The 15,633-nt window shown below is 43.3% G+C and overlaps 1 protein-coding gene across 2 annotated transcripts in view; it reads left to right on the top strand.

Moving 5' to 3' along the window:
- smyd3 (SET and MYND domain containing 3) overlaps positions 1 to 15,633 on the top strand; it is a 1,006,799-nt gene that overhangs the window by 248,330 nt on the left and 742,836 nt on the right. For both annotated transcript variants that reach the window (XM_063055477.1, XM_063055475.1), the window contains one exon: positions 10,029 to 10,136. In XM_063055477.1, the coding sequence (XP_062911547.1) occupies positions 10,029 to 10,136 (108 nt within the window). The remainder of the gene's footprint in view (positions 1 to 10,028; positions 10,137 to 15,633) is intronic.

The following is a 15,633-nucleotide window of genomic DNA, read 5'->3' as shown; positions in this document are numbered from 1 at the left end:
ACATAAATAAAGTTTACCAATTGTTCAAGTATGTGATTATGGCAATTGAAATTAGTTAATTGTGTTGAAGTATAAAAGATTGTCAGAAGAGTGTGATTCTCCTGGACTCTCTATTCTCTATCTCTCTCTCTCCTGAAGTTTTGTTGAATGAATAAAAACTTTTATATTTGCCAGTTATGGCTTCTGTGTGGCTTAGTTCGGGTCAGTCACAGCAGCCTGCTCAGCCGTCCCTTTCAAAGACAATTATTTGGTTGTTATATCACTGAATTTTTTTTGTGGGAACTGGCAGTTTACAAATTGCCTATCATGATTTTTGTGTTATGGATTTTCCAGTGACAGTGCTTACAAAAATATATTGCTTTGTTGGCTGTAACATGACTTGGGACAGAGTCCAGTCAAAGAGGTGACTATCGGAATGCTTTATATCTTAAGCAACTTAGAGTGAGTAGATTGACAATGACGAGCTTCTCCATGTTCTGTGTAAAAGTCTTAGGCACCCTAGTTTTTTTTTTATAAACACAAGAAATTCTGCAAATGCTGGAAATACAAAGCAACATACACAGAATGCTGGAGGAACTCAGCAGGTGAGACAGCATCTATGCAAATGAATAAACAGTCAAATTTCCAGGCTGAGACCCTTCTTCAGAATTGGGCTAGATCTATGCAGGGGTTCCCAACCTGCGGTCCATGGATCCCTTGCTTAATGGTTGGGGTCCATGGCATAAAAATGTTGGGAACCTCTGTTTTATCTGGTTTAAGATGGTATGGCTTCCACAGAATTCTGATCTCAACATCATTGAGGCTGTCCGGGATTACAAGGAGAGACAGAAGCAAGCGAGACAGCCAAAGTCTGCAGAAGAGCTGTGGCAAGTTACCGGCTGAATTTTGTATGAAAACTGTACAACAGTGTACCTAAGTTTTAAAGGCAAAAGGTGGTCACCAGATACTGATTTGATTTAGTTTTTTACTATTTACTGCCCTTTATAGTAATTTTTTAATATTTAGAAACTTTTCATTTCATTATTTTTGAAAGCATCTTCATTTTACAGAAGTGTTTTACCTATGCCAAAGACTGTTGCACAGTGCTGCAAGGCACTGACCAGAAAGAATGCAATAGCAAACCACTTCAGTCAAAAAATTTGCCAGGAACAATCATCACCCACATCATATGACACAGTACATAATGACGATTTATGACATCACAGAACGTAGAACAGTACAGTGCAGGAACGTAATGAACACCTCTTCTGCTTGTACCCGATCCATGCCCATACATTTTGTTTATATTTATATGTCTATCTCATAGTTGCTTAAACACTGCTATTGTATTTGGGTCCACCACTACCCCTGGCTGCCTGTTCCAGCCATATAACACCCTCCATGTTTTGGAACAAATTGTCCTGCGCATCTTTCCTTGTCTCACCTTAAATGCACATCCTTTACTACTTTTCCTTTCTACCCAGCTAGGAAGATTTTGGCTGTCAATCCTATGGAGATATGTCTCTACCAAAGGACATGTAAGGGACTCCTTCCCTCCTCCAGCCAGCAGTTTGCATTGCTGTTGAGTGGTATATATACTTCAGTTACAGCCTGCCTTCAGAAGTAGATGAAAAGCCCAGCTATTACCTTGGTTACCCTTGGGCAGGTATAGCATCTGCTTAGCCGCGCCCCCCCCATCCGATCAGGGTCACGCGAAGCTACGGGAGCAGGTGGTAGATGGTCATATGAGCAGTTGGTACGCAAGTCCTGGTTATGAGACCACTGACACCAGGCAGACAATCTCTGGAGAGCATTGATAATGGATGGGGTCACATGTCTTGTAAAGACATTGCCCAATGGCAAGCTGTTTCTGTAGAAAAATTTGCCAAGAACAATCATGGTTATGAAAAGCCAATGATAGCCCACGTCAAACGACGTAGCACAAAAATGAATGAACAAACTATGGTGTCAATCCTTCTCATTATTGTCATCGAAGTCTCAGGTGTTCCCAGAGGGGAAGAAAAACAGAAAAAGAAGACAGCATAATTTCATTCCTGAAAGCGAGGAGTATGTGGGAAAATAACTGTTTTCCTTCTTGATACTAAACATGTTTTCATAATTGAGAGGGGCACAGTTGAGAATGATACCAAGATGGGGCAGAACTTGATTCAGCTCACTTTAAATGAAGGTGCGTAAAGCTAACCCTGATGTGCACATAATGAACTGCGCCCATTCACCTCCTCCCTCATCCCCATTCAGGGCCCCAAAAGATCCCTCCAACTGAGGTATCACTTCACCTGTGAATCTGCCAGGATCGTCTATTGTGTCTGTTGCTCTCAATGCAGCCTCCTCTACATTGGTGAGATGCTCCGTAAATTGGGGGACTGCTTTGTTGAGCACCTCTGCTCCATCTGGCAAAAGCGGAACTTCCTGCTGGCCAAATATTTTTAATTCCAATTCCCATTCCCGTTCCGACTTGTTGGTCTATGGCCTCTTGTGCCAAGGTGGAGGAGCAACACCTTATGTTCTGTCTGGGTGGCCTTGAACCTGATGGAATGAATATCGATTTCTCCTTCCAGTAAAAATAAAATTCTCTCTCCGGTTCCCCACTCTGGCATCTTGCCTCTTCTTCTCATCTGCCTATCACCTCCCTCTCTTCCTTCTCTTTCTGTTATGGTGCACTCTCATATCAGATTCCTTCTTCTCCAGCCTGTTACCTTTCCAACCCACCTGGCTTCACCTAGCTATCCAATTTCCTCTCCCCCTACTTTTTTTTATTCTGGCATCTTCTGCCTTCCTTTCTAGCCCTGAAGAAGGTTCTTGTTTCCACAGATGCTGCCTGACTTGCTGAGTACCTCCAGTTGTCTGCATTCAGCCTGACTTCCTCCATCCTCTGCCCACCATCTTTCCTTTCCAAATGCCTCTTAAATATTGCAGTTGTACCTGCCTTCATCTCTTCCTCTGGCAGCTCATTCGAAGTGCGCACTACCCTTCAGCTTCCACACCCTTCTGCTGGTCAATTCTGTTCACAAGCATTCATTTTGGATCTTGCTCACATCGCCTGTCTGCATGCGCCCAGAGCCCCTCTCGTCCTGAAGGGGATCTATTTCTTTCATAGCTACACTTGCTTTATACTGCTTGAGGATTTGAGTGCATGTGAAAGGTATTTTACTATAATTGTTGGTGCAGCTGCACCTGGAAAAATGTGCATTGTTTTTCTCTTCGTACCTTAATATCACCGACATATGTTGTGAAATTGTTAACTTAGTGGCGGCTGTACAATGCAAAACATGCTAATGTAGGAAAAAAGTAAATCAATTTCAGTAATTTCATTTACGTATATTAATAATTAAATTACAAATAGTGCAAAAAGAGAAATGATAAAAAAGTGAGATGGTCTTCATGGGTTCAATGTCCATTTAGGAATTGGATGGCAGAGGGGAAGAAGCTGTTTCTGAATGGCTGAGTATGTGCTTTCAGGCTTCTGTCCCTCCTTCCTGAGGGTAACATTTGGAAGAGGACATGTCATGGGTGATGTGGGTCTTTAATGATGGACGTCGCCTTTCTGAGGCAGCGCTCCTTGAAGATGTTGTGGATACTTTGGAGACGAGTACCCAAGATGGAGCTGACTAATTTTACAATCTTCTGTAGTTTGTTCTGAAGTAGCCCCCAAACCCCTTCTCCAAGCCAGAAAGTGATGCAGCCTGTCAGAGGGATGCAACTTGATCGGGAATATATATTTGTTATCAATATTGCTGAAACCACTGTGCAGACCTGTTGCTGGATTAGTGGGCCTGTCACAGGAAAGAAATTGCGCAGGCTTTCTGAGAAAAAAGTGAGAGGCAAGTGTTTTGAAATATATCACATTCTTATGGGGTTTGATGGAGAGCCTGTTAACTGCGGCCGAGTCAGGAACTTGGGGGGTAGGGGGTGCTTTGTGATCTATCTTGAGTCCTTGCCTCAGGTCTTTGTGGTCGACCATTCAAAGGCATTTTCATTGTTTCTACCTAGATTTTCTTCCCTGGCTGAAAACTCGTTGCCAAAAGTAACATAAGAAACTCATTTAACACAATATCGCCAACTTTCACCCTGCCCTCAAGTTTACCTGGTCTATTTCCGACACCTCCCTCCCCTTTCTAGATCTTTCTGTCTCTGTCTCTGGAGACAGCTTATCCACTGATATCTACTATAAGCCTACTGACTCTCACAGCTATCTGGACTATTCCTCTTCTCACCCTGTCTCTTGCAAAAACGCCATCCCCTTCTCGCAATTCCTCCGTCTCCGCCGCATCTGCTCTCAGGATGAGGCTTTTCATTCTAGGACGAGGGAGATGTCTTCATTTTTTAAAGAAAGGGGCTTCCCTTCCTCCACTATCAACTCTGCTCTTAAACGCATCTCCTCCATTTCACGTACATCTGCTCTCACTCCATCCTCCCACCACCCCACTAGGAATAGGGTTCCCCTGGTCCTCACCTACCACCCCACCAGCCTCCGGGTCCAACATATTATTCTCCGTAACTTCCGCCACCTCCAACGGGATCCCACCACTAAGCACATCTTTCCCTCCCCCCCTCTCTCTGCATTCCGCAGGGATCGCTCCCTACACAACTCCCTTGTCCATTCGTCCCCCCATCCCTCCCCACTGATCTCCCTCCTGGCACTTATCCGTGTAAGCGGAACAAGTGCTACACATGCCCTTACACTTCCTCCCTTACCATCATTCAGGGCCCCAAACAGTCCTTCCAGGTGAGGCATCACTTCACCTGTGAGTTGACTGGGGTGATATACTGCGTCCGGTGCTCCCGATGTGGCCTTTTATATATTGGTGAGACCCGATGCAGACTGGGAGACCGCTTTGCTGAACATCTACGCTCTGTCCGCCAGAGAAAGCAGGATCTCCCAGTGGCCACACATTTTAATTCCACATCCCATTCCCATTCTGACATGTCTATCCACGGCCTCCTCTACTGTAAAGATGAAGCCACACTCAGGTTGGAGGAACAACACCTTATATTCCGTCTGGGTAGCCTCCAACCTGATGGCATGAACATTGACTTCTCTAACTTCCGCTAGGCCCCACCTCCCCCCCGTACCCCAGCTGTTACTCCTTTTTATGCACACATTCTTTCTCTCACTCTCCTTTTTCTCCCTCTGTCCCTCTGAATATACCTCTTGCCCATCCTCTGGGTCACCCCCCCCCCCGTCTTTCTCCCTAGGCCTCCTGTCCCATGATCCTCTCGTATCCCCTTTTGCCTATCACCTGTCCAGCTCTCGGCTCTATCCCTCCCCCTCCTGTCTTCTCCTATCATTTTGCATCTCCCCCTCCCCCTCCAGCTTTCAAATCCCTTACTCACTCTTCCTTCAGTTAGTCCTGACGAAGGGTCTCGGCCTGAAACGTCGACTGCGCCTCTTCCTATAGATGCTGCTTGGCCTGCTGCGTTCACCAGCAACTTTGATGTATGTTGCTTTAACACAATTATTGCTTTTCCGACAAAACACATTTGAAGTGACTTGAGTGATGGTGGTATAATGTTTTCTCTCAGAGCTGCATTCAAGTGTTGGAAACCTGGAGTACTCGTTTGGGACTTGAATTATTCAAATGCACTTTGTTTTATTTTATGTCTCAACCAGCACCTTAGGTGCTTCTTATCTGGCCTTGAGACATGTCAGTCAAACACATCATCATTTCGGCTACACCATGAGACGTTGGAGGAGCGTTAGGCTTTTCAGCCCATTGAGTCTCTCCACCATTTCATCATGGCTGATTTATTATCCCCCAACCCTATTCTCCCGCCTCTCCCTGTAACCTTTAATGCCCAACTATCTATTAACCTGCTCTTTAAATATACTCAATAACTTGGCCTCCATGGTCATCTGTGGCAATGAATTCCACAGATTCACCACCCTCTGGCTAAAGAAATTCCTCCTCATTTCTGTTCTAAAGGGATGCCCTTGTATTTTGGCTTTAAAATTTTGGGTTCAGTCATTTCCGCTGAGCTCTTTTCATCAGTCTTCATGGAATCAATTACAGTATGGCTGACTTTCACCAGAGTTATTCCCAGTCTGTGTCTCCATCGAGGTCATGGCTGAGATTTGGTTGTTTTTGGAGATCTTGGGTTGGTTTTGAGGACAGAGAAGGGAGTTAGGGGTCAGATTGGGGGTTAGGGACATGTATGTGAAGGATTTAGGGGTCAGATTGGGTTTTAGGGACAGGGATGTGGATAAACTAGCTGTCAGGCCGGAGTCTAGTCCTCTACTATATGTTCTACGTTTGAAGGACAGCAACGTGGACAGGCGATGAAGGACATCCGCCTTGCTCTTAAAGACCAATGATGTGGACGTGAAATGAAGGACACTTAGAGTCCACACATTGCTCTGTGCTTAAAAGCCACCAATGTAAACTGGTGTTGAAAAGTGTTTGTGGCTGTCCCAGGTTGGTGGGTCCTGGGATTGGTGAGTCGGCAAGCCCACCCGATGTACCGCTTGGAGTTCTGGATCGCATCATTGGCTAGTCTCCTGGGGTCAACGCAAAGATCAAGGCCCAAACGTCGATCGGAATTCGAAGCCTAATGGGTGAAGACTAGAGGCTCAGAGGCCTGTTTTGGGATTGGAGGCCTGTGAGTATGGGAAGGGGTTTGTTTTGTTGTTGATGTTTTATTGCTTCTTGTGTGACGGGATCCTGAATTATCCCTATGAACTGTGCTTTTAAAAAGAGAGCAAGAGAGAGAGGCGAAGACTGCTCACAGTTTGTTCGGAATTTCTGCAAGGACACTGCCAGCTTCTGAGTTCCTACAGAGAGAGAAGGGAGGAGCTACTTGATGGACAGCTAGTGTTCAGCACAACAGTATTTAAACCAGCGTAATTGCTTGTTTCACAGGACAGACACACAGACGCACAAGGGTGTGGTGAAGTTACCACTATCCTGTCCAGGTGCCCACGAGTGTGGGACTGAGGATTGGTTCTGAGCGATCGATCTGTGATTATTAGTACGTGAAAGAGCGACCTTGTGGAGTCTACTAGTGTGTCTAACCCTTGCCTGGGTTGGCAGACAATCACTCGAAGTTTGGCTAACTTGGAAGGATTTCGGAGGACAATGGGAAGAATCGACGGCATCAGCTTACTCGGAACAACAACACCTCTCCCTCTCCATCACTATTCAACTCAATACCCTAAACTGAACTTTACTCATCACTGTAAGACTGTATCCATTTACCCCTAGGCTTGAAGAAGCTTGGTTTTTATATTTATACACACACACACACACACACACACACACATACATATATAAAAAAATAAAATCATTGCTAACCTGTTCGATTTATCTGCATTTATATTACTGTATTGTGTAGTTACTAATAAATAGGATTAGTTAACAGCGGATGACACAAAGCTGGGTGGCAGTGTTAGCAGTGAGGAGGATGCTAAGAGGATGCAGGGTGACTTGGATAGGTTGGGTGAGTGGGCAAACTCATGGCAGATGCAATTTAATGTGGATAAATGTGAAGTTATCCACTTTGGTGGCAAAAATAGGAAAACAGATTATTATCTGAATGGTGGCCGATTAGGAAAAGGGGAGGTGCAACGAGACCTGGGTGTCATTATACACCAGTCATTAAAAGTGGGCATGCAGGTACAGCAGGCGGTGAAAAAGGCGAACGGTATGCTGGCATTTATAGCGAGAGGATTCGAGTACAGGAGCAGGGAGGTACTACTGCAGTTGTACAAGGCCTTGGTGAGACCACACCTGGAGTATTGTGTGCAGTTTTGGTCCCCTAATCTGAGGAAAGACATCTTTGCCATAGAGGGAGTACAAAGAAGGTTCACCAGATTGATTCCTGGGATGGCAGGTCTTTCATATGAAGAAAGACTGGATGAACTGGGCTTGTACTCGTTGGAATTTAGAAGATTGAGGGGGGATCTGATTGAAACGTATAAGATCCTAAAGGGATTGGACAGGCTAGATGCGGGAAGATTGTTCCCGATGTTGGGGAGGTCTAGAACGAAGGGTCACAGTTTGAGGATAGAGGGGAAGCCTTTTAGGACCGAGGTTAGGAAAAACTTCTTCACACAGAGAGTGGTGAATCTGTGGAATTCTCTGCCACAGCAAACTGTTGAGGCCAGTTCATTAGCTATGTTTAAAAGGAAGTTAGATATGGCCCTTGTGGCTACAGGGGTCAGGGGGTATGGAGGGAAGGCTGGGTTCTGAGTTGGATGATCAGCCATGATCATAATAAATGGCGGTGCAGGCTCGAAGGGCCGAATGGCCTACTCCTGCACCTATTTTCTATGTTTCTATGTTTCTATACCAGACTCCAAAGTGTTTTCCATTTCTGCTGGTTCTTTAACCCGTCACGGGGTATGTGACACTTGTGTTTTGTTTTTTTTTTCTGCTCTGTGTTGTTCCGCAGAGCTTTGTGGCCGTACTGTTTAGGCACCAGGATGTGTGCTGACACTTGTTGGCTGCCCTCAGCTCATCCTCAGGGGTTTTGCTTGTTAGTACAAATAATGTATTTAACTCTTTGTTTCGATGTACGAGTAATCTATAAATCTGAATCTGAACGTATCACCTGCTGGATCATCCTTGGCTTTCTTCACACTTCTGAGGCGGGAGTTACCTACAGCAGGCCCCTCAGTACGGGAGAGGCCGTCAGTGCTGTCATAGAGTCGTGAAAGCAGAATGTTATTTGCAAAGTTTGCAAATGCTGCTGGTAGTTTTCACAAGATCTCTCTATCAATGTGTTGCAAGTTAATGCAGCTGTTACTGGTGAACTTAGTAGCTGTAGCTTTGGAAAGACCATTTTAGTTTGTACCACAGTAGAAGCAACCACCTACTGGGGAGAGATGCTTCTGTGTTTATGGACCTCTGGTGTCAGAGCTCTGTGCAAGTCTGGCGCGATCAGCAAGTCCTGGGGTTGATACTGGAGGTCAAAGCTCAAAAGTTGAAGGACCTAAGCCAGCGAGTCTGAACACCGAGACCCAATGATTGAAGCCGCTGAGTTGGCATGCCCAGACGTGGGAGACCCGATAGCTGTGAGTCCGGGCCCAGGATGACTACGGGGTCAGAAGCCCGTGACAGTTGGGACTTTGAGGACCAGTGTTCAAAGTCGTATAGTTAGCCAGACTTGGGCTCGATAGTGAGGGACAGAACCCCTAAGGTCGTAGACCAATTTTGGCAGGTCCTGGAAGTCGAGATCCATTGGTTGAAGTCTCTGAGCTGGCATGTCAGGATGCCTGATGTTTTGGAATTACAAAACATAACAGTGGTGATGAGGAAGTTTTTAATAAACCCAAGACGGCTACCTACTTGTTGAAGCGCAGCGACATGTTCAAGTTGAAAAAAACAGCACAGCAAGAAATGGTCAAGCTTTAAAAAAAAGGCAGAAAACAGAAGAATTTGCGGGTTCATAAACAATAACTGGATAATGTATAGAAATGCGCAAGCAGCGTTTTAAAGCAAATGAAATAGCCAATTCTCCCAACTTATCCTTTAACTTAGTTTTTTGTAGATATGCATAAATTTATATGGCATATAAAGTTGATCCTTGAACACGTAATTTTTAAGGCAAAGGTAAAGAGATTCTTCCAGGAGGCGTGTTCTTTGTGAATGAAAGCCACTGAGGTGCTCCAGGGTTACAGCTAGGCGGTTCTGACAGGAGGTTGCCTCTAAAGTACAGGAATGCAATCTATGAATTGCTAGTCGTGGTACGATCACTCGTCAAGAATTATCTTCTCCAAAGGGATTGATCCTTCATTAGGATTCAGCTCTTCATCAGGATCTTGGGCTGAATTCCTCCAGCATTTTGTATGGGTTACTATGCATTTCTCGCATCTGCAGAATCTCCTTGTATTTGTAGTTGATAGTTCTGCTTTTATACCATATTGTCACCTAAGAGGTGGGGGTCTCTCTTGTTATCCGAGTTCTCAATAGCATTTTCGACTGAAATGTGTTTTTTCTTTCCAGAGCCTGTGCTGTAAACTTCCTTATTTGTGATTTAGATTCAGCTGTGCTGCATATTCCTCACCTTCAGTCTGTTTTGTTATATTCCAGAAACTGGCCTGGCCGGAACACAAGTCTGAATGCAAGTGTTTGAGAAGCATCTATCCTCAAGTCCCAACCGACATGGTTAGGCTGGTTGCGAGGATAATCTTCAAACTGGTAAGTTGATAGAGTGTGGACTATTGGTTGAATTTGATATTATAGAAGTTTTGGCACATTTGTGAAGGGATTGAAAGTTGATATCGGATTAAATTATGGAAGGAATATTCCTTAAGCACTTCATGATCCTTTGACAGCTAATCTCTTGTTCACCTCTGATCTTTGACAAGCATGAGGCTCCATGATGCTTTGGGTTTCCTCACTGTGAGATTTCAACAAGCTGTAATTCAGAATTATTCACTTTGTTTTTCTTCTTTCTGCAAAGAATACAAAATTGAAGTTCAATCCTTTTACACAGTCAACGATTCAGAAACAGCTTCTTCCCCTGTCATCCGATTTCTGAATGGATATTGAACTCATGAACAGTACTTCATTACTTTTTAATTTCTATTTTTGCAGTACTTATTTAATTTAACTAATAAATATGTATTTACAGTACTTTACTATTTTTTTCTATTATTATGTATTGTACTGCTATGGCAAAGGCAAAAATTTCACAACATATGCTGGTGATATTAAACTTGATTTTGATTCATAATATAGAAGAAGGAGAAAAATAATAATAAATTACAGTATATGTTTATTGAATAGATTAAAAATCATACAAGGAACAGAAATACTGTATATTAAAAAAGTGAGGTAGTGTCCAAGGGTTCAATGTCCATTTAGGAATCGGATGGCAGAGGGGAAGAAGTTGTTCCTGAATCGCTGAGTGTGTGCCTTCAGGCCTCTGTACCTCCTACTTGACGGTAACAGTGAGAAAAGGGCATGCCCTGGGTGCTGGAGGTCCTTCATAATGGATGCTGCCTTTTTGAGACACCGCTCCCCAAAGATGGCCTGGGTACTTTGTAGGCTAGTACCCAAGATGGAACTGACTAAATTTACAACCCTCTGCAGTTTCTTTTGGTCCTGTGCAGTAGCTCCTCCATACCATTGTCACGTATCCCGTGATGGGAATAAAGAACCAGCAGAGATGGAAAACACTTTGGAGTCCAGTATTGCTATAAACTACTAATATTTATTAGTAACTACGCAATACAGTAATATAATAGTATAAATGTAGATAAATCAAACAGGTTAGCAATGATTTTATATATATATATGTGTGTGTATATATATATATATGTAAGTATATCAGTAAGTGTGGAAATATATATGATAAACCAAGCTTCTTTAAGTCTTGGGGTAAAAAGATACAGTCTTACGATGATGAGTAAAGTTCAGTTCAGTTCGTGGTATTGAGTTGAGTAGTGATGGAGAGAAAGAGAGGGAGAGATTTGAGTCTTCAGGTGAGCTGATGCCATCGATCTTCTCGTTGTCCTCCGAAATCCTTTAAAAAGTCACCGACTGTTAACAAAGGGGACCAGTTTTCTGTGGTGGAGCTATCACACAGGCGAGGGTGGACACATGGACAACTCCCCACCAGTCAACCCCTTTCCTTTTCAATGCAAGAGTGACTGATCGATCCGCCTGATCGATCCTCCAAAAACCCACTTTTTCTGCGGGCACAACAATGCTCATTCAGTGTCCAAAACATGTGTTTGAGGTCTGTATCATCTGACCTCCTATTTATCTCACCATACTGGATACCAGCTGTCATTCAAATAACACCTCCTTCCTCTCTCTGTGTAAGAAATGCACAAGCAGGCAACTGTCCTTGAGAAGTATCAATACCCTGTGAGCATTCTTCATCTCTCTCTCTCTCTTTTAAAACCAAGCTGTTGGTGTTAAATAACTCTCTCTCTCTCTTTTCAAAAGCACAGTTAATAGGGGTAAATGAGCACAGTTCATAGGGGTAATTCAGGATCCTGTCACACCCCCTTTCTTCAGAAAAAAAATTTGACGAAGACAAATTTTTTTTAAATCTAAATATAAATTACAAAGTTTGAAACAATACAGGTAAAATCATCAGATGACAGAGCAAAAATGTGTACAATTTCCACCTTAATATCTGGATAACTAATCAGCTATAATATTATCAGTATCTTTCACATGTCTCATTGTCAGATCAAATTCTTGCAATATCAGACTCCAATTTAATAACCTTCTATTCTTATCCTTCAGTTTAGTTCAAAACACCAACGGATTATGATCCGTGTAAATCACAAGGGGTCTTTGAGCAGGAGAAATATAAACCTCAAAATGTTGTAAGATCAGAATAAGTGCTAATAATTCCTTTTCAACAGTTGAATAATTTTTCTGGTATACATTAAGGTTCTTTGAGACATAAGCTACTGGATGTTCAATGTTATTCACTCCTTCCTGTAACAGTACTGCCCCAGCAGCTTCATCACTAGCGTCTGTTGTTACAGAAAATGGCTTTGAAGAATCAGGTGCTTTGAGCACAGGATGATAACACAGGATGGTTTTCAGACCTTCAAATGCCTCCTGGCAAAGGTCATTCCATACAAATCTTTCACTCTTCCCCAGGAGTTTTGTTAGGGGGAGAGCGATGTCAGCAAAGTTCTTACATAACTTACAGTAATACTTAACTGTTCCTAAAAACCTTCTTAAAGCTTCCTTGCTGGTCCGAACAGGAACTTCAGCCATAGCTTGAACCTTATAATAGCTTATACAGGAGCCAGTTGGCCCTGGCCTACCACATAGCTAAAATAATTAACTGTGGCATGGCCAAACTCACTTTTAGCGAGGTTCAGAGTAAGATTGGCCTTGGAAAGTCTGTCAAACCGTTTTTCTACAGCTTCAATCTGCTCTTCCCACATGTCGTTCCAGACCACTAAATCATTGATATAAATCCCTGTGCTTTCTAAACCTCCAATCACAGAATTCATCATTCTTTGAAATGTCTCTGGAGCATTTTTCATCCCGAAGTGTAAAACATTGTATTTGTACAGTCTAGATGGTGTCACGAATGCTGATATCTCTTTAGACCTCTCTGTTAAAGGAACACCCCAATATCCCTTTAACAAGTCAATCTTAATAAGGTACTTAGCCTTCCCCACTCTGTCAATACAGTCATCCATTCTCTTTCCTTGTACTTTCTTGTTTCTAATTTCTTCTTCAACCACTTTATTTTTCTCGAAGTTCACTCTGTAAAGATTCTGTTTCATGGGCTGGGCTGAATTTATAAATATGTGATGCACTGCACCTGTGCACCGCTTCAAAATGCCAATTAGTCCTTTCACTTGTTTTTGCGGTTTAGGGTCCAACTGATGGACATTATCAGTAATATTTTTCAAAACAATGGAATTCTAACATCTTGGTGAGACTAGATTCAGTGGGTAAACATGTTTTATCACCCCATTATCAGATTCTACGACTCCATTTTGTTCCATACCAATTCTCCCAGCTGCAAATCTAGCAAACAAGTGTTTTATTTTGATTCGACCATTTTGTAAACTTTCCTTTGCAAGGGCACAAATCCTATTAAATCTCTTCCAGAGTTCTAAAGCATAATTAAGCACACTGACACATGTTTCTAACTCAGACCATAGTTCTCTGAGTAGGGTCAAAGGTCCTTTTGGCCTGTAACTGGACACAGGTTCCAATAGACTACTCTCCAATGCCTTCTGAATCGAATCTCCAACAATAAATAAGAAGAGGGGAACCCCCTCATCCCAATTTTTCCCATTTCTCACACCATATGCTTTAATCATGGTCTTAAGAGTTGAGTTGAACTGTTCCAAGCCTCCCTTGGACTCCGTGTGATATGCAGATGACACCATGTGCCTAGTTTCCAATTCTCTAACTATCTCCTGGAATGTTCTTGAAGTAAAGTTACTACCCTGGTCAAATTGAATTTCTTTGGGCAGACCTGCCAGTGTGAAAAACTTACTGAATGCGGTTACCACAGTCTTGGCCTCAATATTTTCAAAAGACACTGCTTCAGGGAACCTAGACACAGCACACATGATTATTAACACATATTGATAACCAGCTGCAGTCTTTGGCAGTGGACCTACTGAATCCACTATGACCCTAGGAAAAAGTTCACTGAAAGCAGACATCGGCTTAAGTAGTGTTACCTGAATAACCTGATTAGATTTCCCCTCAACTTGACAGGTATGGCAAGTCCTGTAAAAATTCACAACTACTTTTCTTAAACTAGGCCAGTAAAATTCCTTCATAATCCTATTCACTGTCTTTCTCACTCTATGATGTCCACCTAAAAGCATACTGTAAGCCATGTTTAAAATTTCAGCCCTGTAAACTTTTGGAACCACCACATGACTTGCAGGCACAGTGGCTAGTTTCCACTTCCTCATCAACACCCCATATTTAAGGTAATGTCCCACTGACTCTTTCTGAACCTCCTCTCCTGTGAGAGCTATCTCCCTTAAAGCCACTATTCCAAAATCTTGCTTCTGTTCCTTCCTCAATAAAGACAAACCTTTCTCATACACCTTATTCTCATCAGCTGTACTACTCTCTAAGTCCTGCTGAAATCTGGAAGGTAAGAAAGTCTGTGTCACATCATCATACTTTAAACCTCTGGTTTTGCTATCATAGGCCTCAACAGGCTGCCTAACCATGCGGGTATCTACCCAGGGAGGATGAACATCAGTCTTTCTGTGTGGTTCCCTAGCAACAGCCTTACTCATCAGCTGAATTGCTGAAACACTCTTATCTTGGAGAGCTGTCAATCTCCCAACATTGTTTACCAAACTTAGCACCATCACCAGGATTATGAGAACCTCTTACCAGCTCTTCTTTCAGTTAGTCCTGATGAAGGGTCTCGGCCCGAAACGTCGACTGTACCTCTTCCTAGAGATGCTGCCTGGCCTGCTGCGTTCACCAGCAACTTTTATCGATATGTTGGGACCAGGTTAGATCCTCACAGATCTTGACACCCAGGAACCTGAAACTGCTCACTCTCTTCACTTCTGGTCCTTCTTTGAGGATTGGTACATGTTCCTGCGTCTTACCCTTCCTGAAGTCCACAATCAGCTCTTTCGTCTTACTGACATTGAGTGCCAGGTTGTTGCTGCGGCACCATTCCACTAGTTGGCATATCTCACTCCTGTACGCCCTCTGATCATCATCTGAGATTCTACTAACAATGGTTGTATCGTCAGCAAATTTATAGATGGTATTTGAGCTCTACCTTGCCATATAGTCATGTGTATATAGAGGGTAGAGCAGTGGACTAACACACACCCCTGAGGTGCATCAGTGTTGATCGTCAGCGAGGAGGATATGTTATCACCAATTCGCGCAGATTGTGGTCTTCCCATTAGGAAGGCAAGGATCCAATCGCAGAGGGAGGTACAGAGGCCCAGGTTCTGCAGCTTCTCAATCAGGATTGTGGGAACGATGGTATTAAATGCTGAGCTATCGTCGATGAATAGCATCCTGACATAGGTGTTTGTTTTGTCCAGGTGGTCTAAAGCCATGTGGAGAGCCATTGAGATTGCGTGTGTGTATTGAGGGGAATAAACAGCTGCCATTTTGAGCTTACAAATTTGGGCAAGCCCCTGATTGCTGCGCTTCTGCAGCATTTTGTGTGTGATATCCCCCACTGTTTTCCTTCAGTCCT

Source organism: Mobula hypostoma, chromosome 8 (genome assembly GCF_963921235.1).
Source record: "Mobula hypostoma chromosome 8, sMobHyp1.1, whole genome shotgun sequence".
Classification (NCBI taxonomy): domain Eukaryota; kingdom Metazoa; phylum Chordata; class Chondrichthyes; order Myliobatiformes; family Myliobatidae; genus Mobula; species Mobula hypostoma.
Note: the sequence above shows the minus strand (reverse complement) of the source record. Positions and strands in the feature narration are given on the sequence as shown.